Source organism: Ranitomeya imitator, chromosome 7, assembly GCF_032444005.1.
Source record: "Ranitomeya imitator isolate aRanImi1 chromosome 7, aRanImi1.pri, whole genome shotgun sequence".
Lineage (NCBI taxonomy): Eukaryota > Metazoa > Chordata > Amphibia > Anura > Dendrobatidae > Ranitomeya > Ranitomeya imitator.
The window spans coordinates 217,908,142-217,924,693 of record NC_091288.1 but is presented as its reverse complement, the minus strand read 5'-3'; the positions used below and the strand labels follow the sequence as shown (position 1 = coordinate 217,924,693).

Below are 16,552 nucleotides of genomic sequence, written 5' to 3'. Positions count from 1 at the left end.
TACTGTCTGCTGAGCTGTGTATCTAATCCTCTCCTGTGTGATACTGTCTGCTGAGCCGTGTATCTCATCCTCTCCTGTGTGATACTGACTGCTGAGCCGTGTATCTAATCCCCTCCTGTGTGATACTGACTGCTGAGCCGTGTATCTCATCCTCTCCTGTGTGATACTGTCTGCTGAGCTGTGTATCTCATCCTCTCCTGTGTGATACTGACTGCTGAGCCGTGTATCTAATCCTATCCTGTGTGATACTGTCTGCTGAGCTGTGTATCTAATCCTCTCCTGTGTGATACTGACTGCTGAGCCGTGTATCTAATCCCCTCCTGTGTGATACTGACTGCTGAGCCGTGTATCTAATCCTATCCTGTGTGATACTGTCTGCTGAGCCGTGTATCTCATCCTCTCCTGTGTGATACTGACTGCTGAGCCGTGTATCTAATCCCCTCCTGTGTGATACTGACTGCTGAGCCGTGTATCTCATCCTCTCCTGTGTGATACTGTCTGCTGAGCTGTGTATCTCATCCTCTCCTGTGTGATACTGACTGCTGAGCCGTGTATCTCATCCTCTCCTGTGTGACACTGTCTGCTGAGCCGTGTATCTAATCCTCTCCTGTGTGATACTGACTGCTGAGCCGTGTATCTAATCCTCTCCTGTGTGATACTGTCTGCTGAGCTGTGTATCTAATCCTCTCCTGTGTGATACTGTCTGCTGAGCTGTGTATCTAATCCTCTCCTGTGTGATTTCATTGCAGCCATTTGGTAAATTCTATAAAGTTCTTTCTTTTTCTCATTACTGTACACTCTGCTCTCCATTTTGACTGAAAAAAACTGAAATGTAGAGATTTTTGCTAATTTAATAAAAAAGAAAAACCGAAATATGACATTATTATTATTATTATTATTATTATTATTATTATTATTATTATTATTTCTATAGCAGCATTGATTCCATGGTGCTGTACATGAGAAGGGGTTACATTAAAATACAAATATCACAGTAAACTAACAATGACAGACTGGTACAGAGGGGCGAGGACCCGGCCCCCGCGGACTTACATTCTACAGGATGGTGGGGAAGGAGACAGTAGGTCGGGGGTTGCAGGAGCTCCACATGGCCATAAGTATTTGGACCCTTTGCTCAGACCCTCATATATAAGTCCCGTGCTGCCTATTTCCTTGTGATCCTCCCTGAGATGGTTCTGCTCCTTCATTGGCGGTCAGCTGTGTAATTAGACTGATAGGACTTGATTTGGAGCGGCACACACCTGTCTATATAAGACCTCACAGCTCACAGTGCATGTCAGACCAAAGGAGAATCATGAGGCCAAAGGAACTGGCCGAGGAGCTCAGAGACAGAATTATGGCACAGATCTGGCCAGGGTTACCACAGAGTTTCTGCAGGACTCAAGGTTCCTAAGAGCACAGTGGCCTCCATAATCCTTAACCCCTTTACCCCCAAGGGTGGTTTGCACGTTAATGACCGGGCCAATTTTTACAATTCTGACCACTGTCCCTTTATGAGGTTATAACTCTGGAACGCTTCAACGGATCCCAGTGAATCTGACATTGTTTTCTCGTGACATATTGTACTTCATGACAATGGTAAAAATTCTTTGATAGTACCTGCGTTTATTTGTGAAAAAAACGGAAATTTGGCGAAAATTATGAAAATTTCGCAATTTTCCAACTTTGAATTTTTATGCAATTAAATCACAGAGATATGTCACACAAAATACTTAATAAGTAACATTTCCCACATGTCTACTTTACATCAGCACAATTTTGGAACCAAAATTTTTTTTTGTTAGGGAGTTATAAGGGTGAAAAGTTGACCAGCAATTTCTCATTTCTACAACACCATTTTTTTTTAGGGACCACGTCTCATTTGAAGTCATTTTGAGGGGTCTATATGATAGAAAATACCCAAGTGTGACACCATTCTAAAAACTACACCCCTCAAGGTGCTTAAAACCACATTCAAGAAGTTTATTAACCCTTCTGGTGCTTCACAGGAATTTTTTGAATGTTTAAATAAAAATGAACATTTAACTTTTTTTCACAAAAAATTTAATTCAGCTCCAATTTGTTTTATTTTACCAAGGGTAACAGGAGAAAATGGACCGCAATCATTGTTGTACAATTTGTCCTGAGTACGCCAATACCCCACATGTGGGGGTAAACCACTGTTTGGGCGCATGGCACAGCTCGGAAGCGAAGGAGCGCCATTTGACTTTTCAATGCAAAATTGACTGGAATTGAGATGGGACGCCATGTTTCGTTTGGAGAGCCCCTGATGTGGCTAAACATTGAAACCCCCCACAAGTGACACCATTTTGGAAAGTAGACCCCCTAAGGAACTTATCTAGAGGTGTGGTGAGCTCTTTCACCCACCAAGTGCTTCACAGAAGTTTATAATGTAGAACCGTAAAAATAAAAAATCATATTTTTTCACAAAAATTATCTTTTCGCCCCCAATTTTTTATTTTTCCAAGGGTAAGAGAAGAAATTGGACCTCAATAGTTGTTGTACAATTTGTCCTGAGTAAGCTGATATCCCATATGTGGGGGTAAACCACTGTTTGGGCGGATGGGAGAGCTCGGAAGGGAAGGAGCGCCGTTTGACTTTTCAATGCAAAATTGACAGGAATTGAGATGGGATGCCATGTTGCGTTTGGAAAGCCACTGATGAGCCTAAACATTGAAACCCCCCACAAGTGACACCATTTTGGAAAGTAGACCCCCTAAGGAACTTATCTAGAGGTGTGGTGAGCACTTTGACCCACCCAGTGCTTCACAGAAGTTTATAATGCAGAACCGTAAAAATAAAAAAATCATATTTTTTCACAAAAATTATCTTTTCGCCCCCAATTTTTTATTTTTCCAAGGGTAAGAGAAGAAATTGGACCCCAAAAGTTGTTGTACAATTTGTCCTGAGTGCGCTGATACCCCATATGTGGGGGTAAACCACTGTTTGGGCGGATGGGAGAGCTCGGAAAGGAAGGAGCGCCGTTTGACTTTTCAATGCAAAATTGACAGGAATTGAGATGAGACGCCATGTTGCGTTTGCAGAGCCCCTAATGTACCTAAATAGTAGAAACCACTCACAAGTGACACCATTTTGGAAAGTAGACCCCCTAAGGAACTTATCTAGATGTGTGGTGAGCGCTTTGACCCACCAAGGGCTTCACAGAGGTTTATAATGGAGAGCCGTAAAAATAAAACAAAATTTTTTTCCCACAAAAATTATTTTTTAGCCCCCAGTTTTGTATTTTCCCGAGGGTAACAGGAGAAATTGGACCCAAAAATGTGTTGTCCAATTTGTCCTGAGTGCGCTGATACCCCATATGTGGGGGGAAACCACTGTTTGGGCGCATGGGAGGGCTCGGAAGGGAAGGAGTGCCATTTGAATGCAGACTTAGATGGAATGGTCTGCAGGCGTCACATTGCGTTTGCAGAGCCCCTAATGTACCTAAACAGTAGAAACCCCCCACAAGTGACACCATTTTGGAAAGTAGACCCCCTAAGGAACTTATCTAGATGTGTGGTGAGCGCTTTGACCCACCAAGGGCTTCACAGAGGTTTATAATGGAGAGCCGTAAAAATAAAACAAAATTTTTTTCCCACAAAAATTATTTTTTAGCCCCCAGTTTTGTATTTTCCCGAGGGTAACAGGAGAAATTGGACCCAAAAATGTGTTGTCCAATTTGCCCTGAGTGCGCTGATACCCCATATGTGGGGGGAAACCACTGTTTGGGCGCATGGGAGGGCTCGGAAGGGAAGGAGTGCCATTTGAATGCAGACTTAGATGGAATGGTCTGCAGGCGTCACATTGCGTTTGCAGAGCCCCTAATGTACCTAAACAGTAGAAACCCCCCACAAGTGACCCCATATTGGAAACTAGACCCCCCCGGGAACTTATCTAGATGTGTTGTGAGAACTTTGAACCCCAAGTGTTTCACTACAGTTTATAACGCAGAGCCGTAAAAATAAAAAATCTTTTTTTTCCCACAAAAATTATTTTTTAGCCCCCAGTTTTGTATTTTCCCAAGGGTAACAGGAGAAATTGGACCCCAACAGTTGTTGTCCTATTTGTCCTGAGTACGCTGATACCCCATATGTTGGGGTAAACCCCTGTTTGGGCACACGGGTGAGCTCGGAAGGAAAGAAGCACTGTTTTACTTTTTCAACGCAGAATTGGCTGGAATTGAGATCGGACGCCATGTCGCTTTTGGAGAGCCCCTGATGTGCCTAAACAGTGGAAACCCCCCAATTATAACTGAAACCCTAATCCAAACACTCCCCTAACCCTAATTCCAACGGTAACCCTAACCACACCTCTAACCCTGACACACCCCTAACCCTAATCCCAACCCTATTCCCAACTGTAAATGTAATCTAAACCCTAACTGTAACTTTAGCCCCAACCCTAACTGTAGCCCTAACCCTAGCCCTAGCCCTAACCCTAGCCCCAACCCTAACCCTAGCCCTAACCCTAACCCTAGCCCTAACCCTAGCCCTAACCCTAGCCCTAACCCTAGCCCTAACCCTAACCCTAGCCCTAACCCTAGCCCTAACCCTAACCCTAGCCCTAACCCTAGCCCTAGCCCTAGCCCTAACCCTAGCCCTAACCCTAGCCCTAACCCTAACCCTAACACTAGCCCTAACCCTAGCCCTAACCCTAGCCCTAACGGGAAAATGGAAATAAATACATTTTTTTATTTTTCCCTAACTAAGGGGGTGATGAAGGGGGGTTTGATTTACTTTTATAGCGGGTTTTTTAGCGGATTTTTATGATTGGCAGCCGTCACACACTGAAAGACGCTTTTTATTGCAAAAAATATTTTTTGCGTTACCACATTTTGAGAGCTATAATTTTTCCATATTTTGGTCCACACAGTCATGTGAGGTCTTGTTTTTTGCGCGACGAGTTGACGTTTTTATTGGTAACATTTTCGGGCACGTGACATTTTTTGATCGCTTTTTATTCCGATTTTTGTGAGACAGAATGACCAAAAACCAGCTATTCATGAATTTCTTTTGGGGGAGGCGTTTATACCGTTCCGCGTTTGGTAAAATTGATAAAGCAGTTTTATTCTTCGGGTCAGTACGATTACAGCGACATCTCATTTATATCATTTTTTTATGTTTTGGCGCTTTTATACGATAAAAACTATTTTATAGAAAAAATAATTATTTTGGCATCGCTTTATTCTCAGGACTATAACTTTTTCATTTTTTTGCTGATGATGCTGTATGGTGGCTCGTTTTTTGCGGGACAAGATGACGCTTTCAGCGGTACCATGGTTATTTATATCTGTCTTTTTGATCACGTGTTATTCCACTTTTTGTTCGGCGGTATGATAATAAAGCGTCGTTTTTTGCCTCGTTTTTTTTTTTTTTTTCTTACGGTGTTTACTGAAGGGGTTAACTAGTGTGCCAGTTTTATAGGGCGAGTCGATACGGACGCGGCGATACTAAATATGTGTACTTTTATTGTTTTTTTTTTTTTTTATTTAGATGAAGAAATGTATTTATGGGAATATTTTATTTTTTTTTTCATTATTTAGGAATATTTTTTTTTAATTTTTTTTACACATTTGGAAATTTTTTTTTTTACTTTTTTACTTTGTCCCAGGGGGGTACATCACAGATCAGTGATCTGACAGTTTGCACAGCACTCTGTCAGATCACTGATCTGACATGCAGCGCTGCAGCCTTCACAGTGCCTGCTCTGAGCAGGCTCTGTGAAGCCACCTCCCTCCCTGCAGGACCCGGATCCGCGGCCATCTTGGATCCGGGACCTGGAGCAGGGAGGGAGGGCGGCAAGACCCTCGCAGCAACGCGATCACATCGCGTTGCTGCGGGGGGCTCAGGGAAGCCCGCAGGGAGCCCCCCTCCCTGCGCGGTGCTTCCCTGCACCGCCGGCACATCGCGATCATCTTTGATCGCGGTGTGCCGGGGGTTAATGTGCCGGGGGCGGTCCGTGACCGCTCCTGGCACATAGTGCCGGATGTCAGCTGCGATAGGCAGCTGACACCCGGCCGCGATCGGCGCCGCTCCCCCCGTGAGCGCTGCCGATCGCATATGACGTACTATTGCGTCCTTGGGAAGTAGGGCCCACCCCCCATGGACGCAATAGTACGTCTGATGGCAGAAAGGGGTTAATGGAAGAAGTTTGGGACCACCAGAAGTCTTCCTAGACCTGGCCGTCCAGCCAAACTGAGCAATCGTGGGAGAAGAGCCTTGGTGAGAGGTAAAGAAGAACCCCAAGATCACTGTGGCTGAGCTCCAGAGATGCAGCAGGGAGATGGGAGAAAGTTCCACAACTATCACTGCAGCCTCCACCAGTCCGGCCTTTATGGCAGAGTGGCCGACAGAAGCCTCTCCTCAGTGCAAGACATATGAAAGCCGCATAGAGTTTACTAAAAAAACACATGAAGGACTCCCAGACTATGAGAAATAAGATTCTCTGGTCTGATGAGATGAAGATAGACCTTTTTGGTGATAATTCTAAGCGGTATGTGTGGAGAAAACCAGGCCCTGCTCATCACCTGCCCAATACAATCCCAACAGTGAAGCATGGTGGTGGCAGCATCACGCTATGGGGTGTTTGTCAGCTGCAGGGACAGGACGACTGGTTGTCATTGAAGGAAACATGAATGTGGCCAAGTACAGAGATATCCTGGATGAAAACCTCTTCCAGAGGGCTCTGGACCTCAGACTTGGCCGAAGGTTCACCTTCCAACAAGACAATGACCCTAAGCACACAGCTAAAATAACAAAGGAGCGGCTTCAGAACAACCCTGTGACCATTCTTGACCGGCCCAGCCAGAGCCCTGACCTAAACCCAATGGAGCATCTCTGGAGAGACCTGAAAATGGCGTCCACCAACGTTCACCATCCAACCTGACGGAACTGGAGAGGATCTGCAAGGAAGAATGGCCGAGGATCCCCAAATCCAGGGGGGAAAAACATCATTCCCAAAAAGACTCCTGGCTGTACTAAAGGGGGCTTCTACCAATACTGAGCCAAGGGGCTGAAGACTTATGGCCATGGGAGAGTTCAGATTTTCTTTTTTATAAATTTGCTAAATTTCTACATTTCTGTTTTTTCAGTGAAGATGGTGCAGAGTGAACATTAATGAGGAAAAAATGAACTTTACTGAATTTACCAAATGGCTGCAATGAAACAGAGTGAAGAATGTAAAGTGGTCGGAATCCTTTCCCCTATATACAGCGTACTCCTCCTATACAGCTCTGGCAGAAATGAAGAGACCCCTGAAGAATGTTCAGTTTCTCTGATTTTCTCTTTATATTTCTGAGTAAAATGTAAATTGTTCTTTTATTCTATAAACTACTGACAACGTCTCTGAAGTTCTAAGCAATACATTTTGTATTTATTTCTTGAAAATGAGAAATGGTGAAAATAACAAAAATGCAGACATCAACTAATGCAAGAAAACAAGTTCATAATCATTTAGAAACAACAATACTAATGTTTTACCTCAGGAATCAATATTGTGTGGAATAACCATGATTGTTAATCTCAGCTTTCCTCCAGTCTCTCACACGGCTTTTCGGGTGGATTCCTTCTGCTCAATGTTCCCCAACTCTGAGGACTGGGTTTTCCAGCAGGACAATCCTCCATGCCACACAGCTGGGTCAATCAAGGTGTGGATGAAGGACCAGCACATCACATCCCTGTCATGGCCGCCCAATCTCCAGACCTGAACCTCATTGAAAACCTCTGGAATGTAATCAGGAGGGGGATAGAGAGTCGCAAGCCGTCAAACACAGAAGAACGGCCGACATTATTGTACCAGGAGCCGCGTGAGAGACTGGAGGAAAGCTGCCGAGACGCAGGAAAGCTGAGATTAACAATCATGGTTATTCCACACAACATTGATTTCTGAGGTAAAACATTAGTATTGTTGTTTCTAAATGATTATGGACTTGTTTTTTTGCATTAGTTGAGGTCTGCTAGCTCTGTTTTTGTTTTGTTTTTTGTTTTGTTTTTTTTATTTTGACCATTTCGCATTTTTCAGAAAATGAATACAAAATTTTATTGCTTAGAACTTCAGAGACGTTGTCAGTAGTTTATAGAATAAAAGAACAATTTACATTTTACTCAAAAATATAAAGAGAAAATCAGAGAAACTGAACATTCTTCAGGGGTCTCTTCATTTCTGCCAGCGCTGTATAGAAGGAGATATCCCCCATATTTCACTGTACACCTGACACATCCTGGACATCCATCATTGTCCATGTACCGGGACACATTACTGCTCTGTATATAGACAGGAAACCCCAAATCCGACACAAGGCAGTCCTATGTAACAGCTCAGATAATGCAATACATGTATCCTGCAGTCCTATGTAACACCACAGATAACACAGTGATAACTCTCTGAGTACAGATAATGTAGTAGATGTCACCTGCAGTCCTATGTAACACCACAGATAACACAGTGATCTCTCTCTGAGTACAGATAGTGTAGTAGATGTCACCTGCAGTCCTATGTAACACCACAGATAACACAGTGATAACTCTGAGTACAGATAGTGTAGTAGATGTCACCTGCAGTCCTATGTAACACCACAGATAACACAGTGATAACTCTCTGAGTACAGATAATGGAGTAGATGTCACCTGCAGTCCTATGTAACACCACAGATAACACAGTGATAACTCTGAGTACAGATAATGTAGTAGATGTCACCTGCAGTCCTATGTAACACCACAGATAACACAGTGATCACTCTCTGAGTACAGATAATGTAGTAGATGTCACCTGCAGTCCTATGTAACACCGCAGATAACACAGTGATAACTCTCTGAGTACAGATAATGTAGTAGATGTCACCTGCAGTCCTATGTAACACCACAGATAACACAGTGATAACTCTCTGAGTACAGATAATGTAGTAGATGTCACCTGCAGTCCTATGTAACACCACAGATAACACAGTGATCACTCTCTGAGTACAGATAATGTAGTAGATGTCACCTGCAGTCCTATGTAACACCACAGATAACACAGTGATAACTCTCTGAGTACAGATAATGTAGTAGATGTCACCTGCAGTCCTATGTAACACCACAGATAACACAGTGATAACTCTCTGAGTACAGATAATGGAGTAGATGTCACCTGCAGTCCTATGTAACACCACAGATAACACTGTGATAACTCCCTGAGTACAGATAATGTAGTAGATGTCACCTGCAGTCCTATGTAACACCACAGATAACACAGTGATAACTCCCTGAGTACAGATAATGGTATGGATGTCACCTGCAGTCCTATGTAACACCACAGATAACACAGTGATAACTCTCTGAGTACAGATAATGTAGTAGATGTCACCTGCAGTCCTATGTAACACCACAGATAACACAGTGATAACTCTCTGAGTACAGATAATGGTATGGATGTCACCTGCAGTCCTATGTAACACCACAGATAACACAGTGATCACTCTCTGAGTACAGATAATGTAGTAGATGTCACCTGCAGTCCTATGTAACACCACAGATAACACAGTGATAACTCCCTGAGTACAGATAATGGTATGGATGTCACCTGCAGTCCTATGTAACACCACAGATAACACAGTGTTAACTCTCTGAGTACAGATAATGGTATGGATGTCACCTGCAGTCCTATGTAACACCACAGATAACACAGTGATAACTCTCTGAGTGCAGATAATGTAGTAGATGTCACCTGCAGTCCTATGTAACACCACAGATAACACAGTGATAACTCTGAGTGCAGATAATGTAGTAGATGTCACCTGCAGTCCTATGTAACACCACATATAACACAGTGATCACTCTCTGAGTACAGATAATGTAGTAGATGTCACCTGCAGTCCTATGTAACACCACAGATAACACAGTGATAACTCTCTGAGTACAGATAATGTAGTAGATGTCACCTGCAGTCCTATGTAACACCACAGATGACACAGTGATAACTCTGAGTGCAGATAATGTAGTAGATGTCACCTGCAGTCCTATGTAACACCACAGATAACACAGTGATATCTCTGAGTACAGATAATGTAGTAGATGTCACCTGCAGTCCTATGTAACACCACAGATAACACAGTGATATCTCTCTGAGTACAGATTATGTAGTAGATGTCACCTGCAGTCCTATGTAACACCACAGATAACACAGTGATATCTCTCTGAGTACAGATTATGTAGTAGATGTCACCTGCAGTCCTATGTAACACCACAGATAATACAGTGATATCTCTCTGAGTACAGATTATGTAGTAGATGTCACCTGCAGTCCTATGTAACACCACAGATAACAGTGATATCTCTCTGAGTACAGATTATGTAGTAGATGTCACCTGCAGTCCTATGTAACACCACAGATAACACAAGGATAACTCTCTGAGTACAGATAATGTAGTAGACGTCACCTGCAGTCCTATGTAACACTACAGATAACACAGTGATAACTATCTGAGTACAGATAATGTAGTAGATGTCACCTGCAGTCCTATGTAACACCACAGATAACACAGTGATATCTCTCTGAGTACAGATAATGTAGTAGACGTCACCTGCAGTCCTATGTAACACTACAGATAACACAGTGATAACTATCTGAGTACAGATAATGTAGTAGGTGTCACCTGCAGTCCTATGTAAAACCACAGATAACACAGTGATAACTCTGAGTACAGATAATGTAGATGTCACCTGCAGTCCTATGTAACACCACAGATAACACAGTGATAACTCCCTGAGTACAGATAATGTAGTAGATGTCACCTGCAGTCCTATGTAACACCACAGATAACACAGCGATAACTCCCTGAGTACAGATAATGTAGTAGATGTCACCTGCAGTCCTATGTAACACCACAGATAACACAGTGATAACTCCCTGAGTACAGATAATGTAGTAGATGTCACCTGCAGTCCTATGTAACACCACAGATAACACAGTGATAACTCTTTGAGTAAAGAAAATGAAGTAGATGTCACCTGCAGTCCTATGTAACACGACAGATAACACAGTGATAACTCTCTGAGTACAGGTGGTGCAGTCACTGCCACCTGCAGTCCTATGTAACACAGTGATAACTATCAGAGTACAGGTAGTGCAGTCACTGTCACTGCAGTCCTATGTAACAGTGACAACTCTGAGTACAGGTGGTGCAGTCACTGCCACCTGCAGTCCTATGTAACACAGTGATAACTCTGAGTACAGTTGGTGCAGTCGCTGCCACCTGCAGTCCTATGTAACAGTAGCTGGCGCTGGGCTCTGCTACATCTGTATATAAGGTAACACTGTATCTCGGGATCTCGGTGACACACATACATGGAGCAGCGCTGCAGGCTGGGGCATTGGTCGGGCACGGCTGGCACTGTATATAGGTGTGTACCCGGCTCTGTATACAATATATACTGCCTGCAGCACCGCCCTGGTGGTCCTCTCCCCCCGGTGCCCCTCTCCCCCCGGCCGGTGCCCCTCTCCCCCCGGTGCCCTCTCTCCACGGTTCCCCTCTCCCCCCGGTGCCCCTCTCCCCCCCGGTGCCCCTCTCCTCCCGGCCGGTGCCCCTCTCCCCCCCGATGCCCCTCTCCTCCCGGCCGGTGCCCCTCTCCTCCCGGCCCCCCTCTCCTCCCGGTGCCCCTCTCCTCCCGATGCCCCTCTCCCCCCGGTGCCCCTCTCCTCCCGGTGCCCCTCTCCTCCCGGCCGGTGCCCCTCTCCCCCCGGTGCCCCTCTCTCCCCGGTGCCCCTCTCCCCCCGGCCGGTGCCCCTCTCCCCCCGGCCGGTGCCCCTCTCTCCCCCGGTGCCCCTCTCCCCCTGGTGCCCCTCTCCCCCCGGTGCCCCTCTCTCCCCGGTGCCCCTCTCCCCCCGGTGCCCCTCTCCCCCCGGTGCCCCTCTCCTCCCGGTGCCCCTCTCTCCCCGGTGCCCCTCTCTCCTCCCGATGCCCCTCTCCCCCCGGCCGGTGCCCCTCTCCCCCCCCCCCGGTGCCCCTCTCTCCCCGGTGCCCCTCTCCCCCCGGTGCCCCTCTCCCCCCGGTGCCCCTCTCCTCCCGGTGCCCCTCTCTCCCCGGTGCCCCTCTCTCCTCCCGATGCCCCTCTCCCCCCGGCCGGTGCCCCTCTCTCCCCGGTGCCCCTCTCCCCCCCCCCCCCCCCCCCGGTGCCCCTCTCTCCCCGGTGCCCCTCTCCCCCCCCCCCCCCGGTGCCCCTCTCTCCCCGGTGCCCCTCTCCCCCCGGTGCCCCTCTCTCCCCGGTGCCCCTCTCCCCCCGGTGCCCCCTCTCCCCCCGGTGCCCCTCTCTCCCCGGTGCCCCTCTCCCCCCGGCCGGTGCCCCTCTCCCCCCGGTGCCCCTCTCCCCCCGGTGCCCCTCTCTCCCCCCGGTGCCCCTCTCTCCCCGGTGCCCCTCTCCCCCCGGCCGGTGCCCCTCTCTCCCCGGTGCCCCTCTCCCCCCGGTGCCCCTCTCTCCCCCCGATGCCCCCTCTCCCCCCGGCCGGTGCCCCTCTCCCCCCGGTGCCCCTCTCTCCCCCCGGTGCCCCTCTCTCCCCGGTGCCCCTCTCTCCCCGGTGCCCCTCTCCCCCCGGTGCCCCTCTCTCCCCCCGGTGCCCCCTCTCCCCCCGGTGCCCCTCTCTCCCCCCGGTGCCCCCTCTCCCCCCGGCCGGTGCCCCTCTCCCCCCGGTGCCCCTCTCCCCGGTACCTGGCTGACACTATGACGGTGTTGGATTCCTCCCCACGGAACAGCCGCAGCCTCCGCAGTCCGGCCTTGGAGAGGAGGAAGAGACCCGGGAAGAAGAGGCTGCCAGCGGCCAGGACATGTACCATTGCGGCAGCGGAGAGGATGGAGAGGCAGGGATGGGGGGTGGGGTGGGGGAGGGGGAGACAGAGACACCGCACAGGGGGGACACCCTGCACACACACCCGGAGAGGGGGCAACAGACAGACAAAGGGGGGCCGAGACCTGGGAGAAGACAAAGGCAGAGGGCGGGGGCCGGTGAGGAGTGGTACCCTGCGGCTCAGGGATGAGGGGGATGCTCCACCGCACAGAGACCGCACCGGGGCCGCCAGTGACAGCAGCGACCAGAGGAGGAGGGATCTACGGCAGCGTGGAAGTGGTGTCTGCAGCCCCGGGCGTCATAATCCGGGTTCACATGTCTCCAGTGTAATCCGCCCCCCACCCCATGACAGCTGCCGGGGGCTCACCGCGACCCCCACTGCCGGAGACAGACCACTGGGGGCAGAAGAGCTCACACTATAACCGGGAAAAGATTACCCAGAGCTGCACTCACTATTCTGCTGGTGCAGTCACTGTGTACATACATTACATTACTGATCCTGAGTTACATCCTGTATTATACTCCAGAGCTGCACTCACCATTCTGCTGGTGCAGTCACTGTGTACATACATTACATTACTGATCCTGAGTTACATCCTGTATTATACTCCAGAGCTGCACTCACTATTCTGCTGGTGCAGTCACTGTGTACATACATTACATTACTGATCCTGAGTTACATCCTGTATTATACTCCAGAGCTGCACTCACCATTCTGCTGGTGCAGTCACTGTGTACATACATTACATTACTGATCCTGAGTTACATCCTGTATTATACTCCAGAGCTGCACTCACTATTCTGCTGGTGCAGTCACTGTGTACATACATTACATTACTGATCCTGAGTTACATCCTGTATTATACCCCAGAGCTGCACTCACTATTCTGCTGGTGCAGTCACTGTGTACATACATTACATTACTGATCCTGAGTTACATCCTGTATTATACTCCAGAGCTGCACTCACCATTCTGCTGGTGCAGTCACTGTGTACATACATTACATTACTGATCCTGAGTTACATCCTGTATTATACTCCAGAGCTGCACTCACCATTCTGCTGGTGCAGTCACTGTGTACATACATTACATTACTGATCCTGAGTTACATCCTGTATTATACTCCAGAGCTGCACTCACTATTCTGCTGGTGCAGTCACTGTGTACATACATTACATTACTGATCCTGAGTTACATCCTGTATTATACCCCAGAGCTGCACTCACTATTCTGCTGGTGCAGTCACTGTGTACATACATTACATTACTGATCCTGAGTTACATCCTGTATTATACTCCAGAGCTGCACTCACTATTCTGCTGGTGCAGTCACTGTGTACATACATTACATTACTGATCCTGAGTTACATCCTGTATTATACTCCAGAGCTGCACTCACTATTCTGCTGGTGCAGTCACTGTGTACATACATTACATTACTGATCCTGAGTTACATCCTGTATTATACTCCAGAGCTGCACTCACTATTCTGCTGGTGCAGTCACTGTGTACATACATTACATTACTGATCCTGAGTTACATCCTGTATTATACTCCAGAGCTGCACTCATTATTCTGCTGGTGCAGTCACTGTGTACATACATTACATTACTGATCCTGAGTTACATCCTGTATTATACTCCAGAGCTGCACTCACTATTCTGCTGGTGCAGTCACTGTGTACATACATTACATTACTGATCCTGAGTTACATCCTGTATTATACCCCAGAGCTGCACTCACTATTCTGCTGGTGCAGTCACTGTGTACATACATTACTGATCCTGAGTTACCTCCTGTATTATACCCCAGAGCTGCACTCACTATTCTGCTGGTGCAGTCACTGTGTACATACATTACATTACTGATCCTGAGTTACCTCCTGTATTATACCCCAGAGCTGCACTCACTATTCTGCTGGTGCAGTCACTGTGCACATACATTACATTACTGATCCTGAGTTACCTCCTGTATTATACCCCAGAGCTGCACTCACTATTCTGCTGGTGCAGTCACTGTGCACATACATTACATTACTGATCCTGAGTTACATCCTGTATTATACCCCAGAGCTGCACTCACTATTCTGCTGGTGCAGTCACTGTGCACATACATTACATTACTGATCCTGAGTTACATCCTGTATTATACCCCAGAGCTGCACTCACTATTCTGCTGGTGCAGTCACTGTGTACATACATTACATTACTGATCCTGAGTTACCTCCTGTATTCTACCCCAGAGCTGCACTCACTATTCTGCTGGTGCAGTCACTGTGTACATACATTACATTACTGATCCTGAGTTACCTCCTGTATTATACTCCAGAGCTGCACTCACTATTCTGCTGGTGCAGTCACTGTGTACATACATTACATTACTGATCCTGAGTTACATCCTGTATTATACCCCAGAGCTGCACTCACTATTTTGCTGGTGCAGTCACTGTGTACATACATTACATTACTGATCCTGAGTTACATCCTGTATTATACCCCAGAGCTGCACTCACTATTCTGCTGGTGCAGTCACTGTGTACATACATTACATTACTGATCCTGAGTTACATCCTGTATTATACCCCAGAGCTGCACTCACTATTCTGCTGGTGCAGTCACTGTGTACATACATTACATTACTGATCCGGAGTTACATCCAGTATTATACCCCAGAGCTGCACTCACTATTCTGCTGGTGCAGTCACTGTGTACATACATTACATTACTGATCCGGAGTTACCTCCTGTATTATACCCCAGAGCTGCACTCACTATTCTGCTGGTGCAGTCACTGTGTACATACATTACATTACTGATCCTGAGTTACCTCCTGTATTATACCCCAGAGCTGCACTCACTATTCTGCTGGTGCAGTCACTGTGTACATACATTACATTACTGATCCTGAGTTACATCCTGTATTATACCCCAGAGCTGCACTCACTATTCTGCTGGTGCAGTCACTGTGTACATACATTACATTACTGATCCTGAGTTACATCCTGTATTATACCCCAGAGCTGCACTCACTATTCTGCTGGTGCAGTCACTGTGTACATACATTACATTACTGATCCTGAGTTACATCCTGTATTATATCCCAGAGCTGCACTCACTATTCTGCTGGTGCAGTCACTGTGTACATACATTACATTACTGATCCTGAGTTACATCCTGTATTATACTCCAGAGCTGCACTCACTATTCTGCTGGTGCAGTCACTGTGTACATACATTACATTACTGATCCTGAGTTACCTCCTGTATTATACTCCAGAGCTGCACTCACTATTCTGCTGGTGGAGTCACTGTGTACATAAATTACATTACTGATCCTGAGTTACCTCCTGTATTATACTCCAGAGCTGCACTCACTATTCTGCTGGTGCAGTCACTGTGTACATACATTACATTACTGATCCTGAGTTACCTCCTGTATTATACTCCAGAGCTGCACTCACTATTCTGCTGGTGGAGTCACTGTGTACATAAATTACATTACTGATCCTGAGTTACCTCCTGTATTATACTCCAGAGCTGCACTCACTATTCTGCTGGTGCAGTCACTGTGTACATACATTACATTACTGATCCTGAGTTACATCCTGTATTATACTCCAGAGCTGCACTCACTATTCTGCTGGTGCAGTCACTGTGTACATACATTACATTACTGATCCCGAGTTACATCCTGCATTATACCCCAGAGCTGCACTCA

At 46.9% G+C, this 16,552-nt stretch overlaps 1 protein-coding gene across 1 annotated transcript in view; it reads right to left on the bottom strand.

Annotated features, from left to right (window-relative positions):
* Positions 1-13,217, bottom strand: part of TLCD3B (TLC domain containing 3B) — a 61,331-nt gene extending 48,114 nt beyond the window's left edge. The window contains exon 1 of the mRNA XM_069734983.1: positions 12,702-13,217. Coding sequence (XP_069591084.1) covers positions 12,702-12,826 — 125 coding nt within the window. The 5' untranslated portion in view covers positions 12,827-13,217. The remainder of the gene's footprint in view (positions 1-12,701) is intronic.
* Between the last annotated feature and the right edge of the window lie 3,335 nt (positions 13,218-16,552).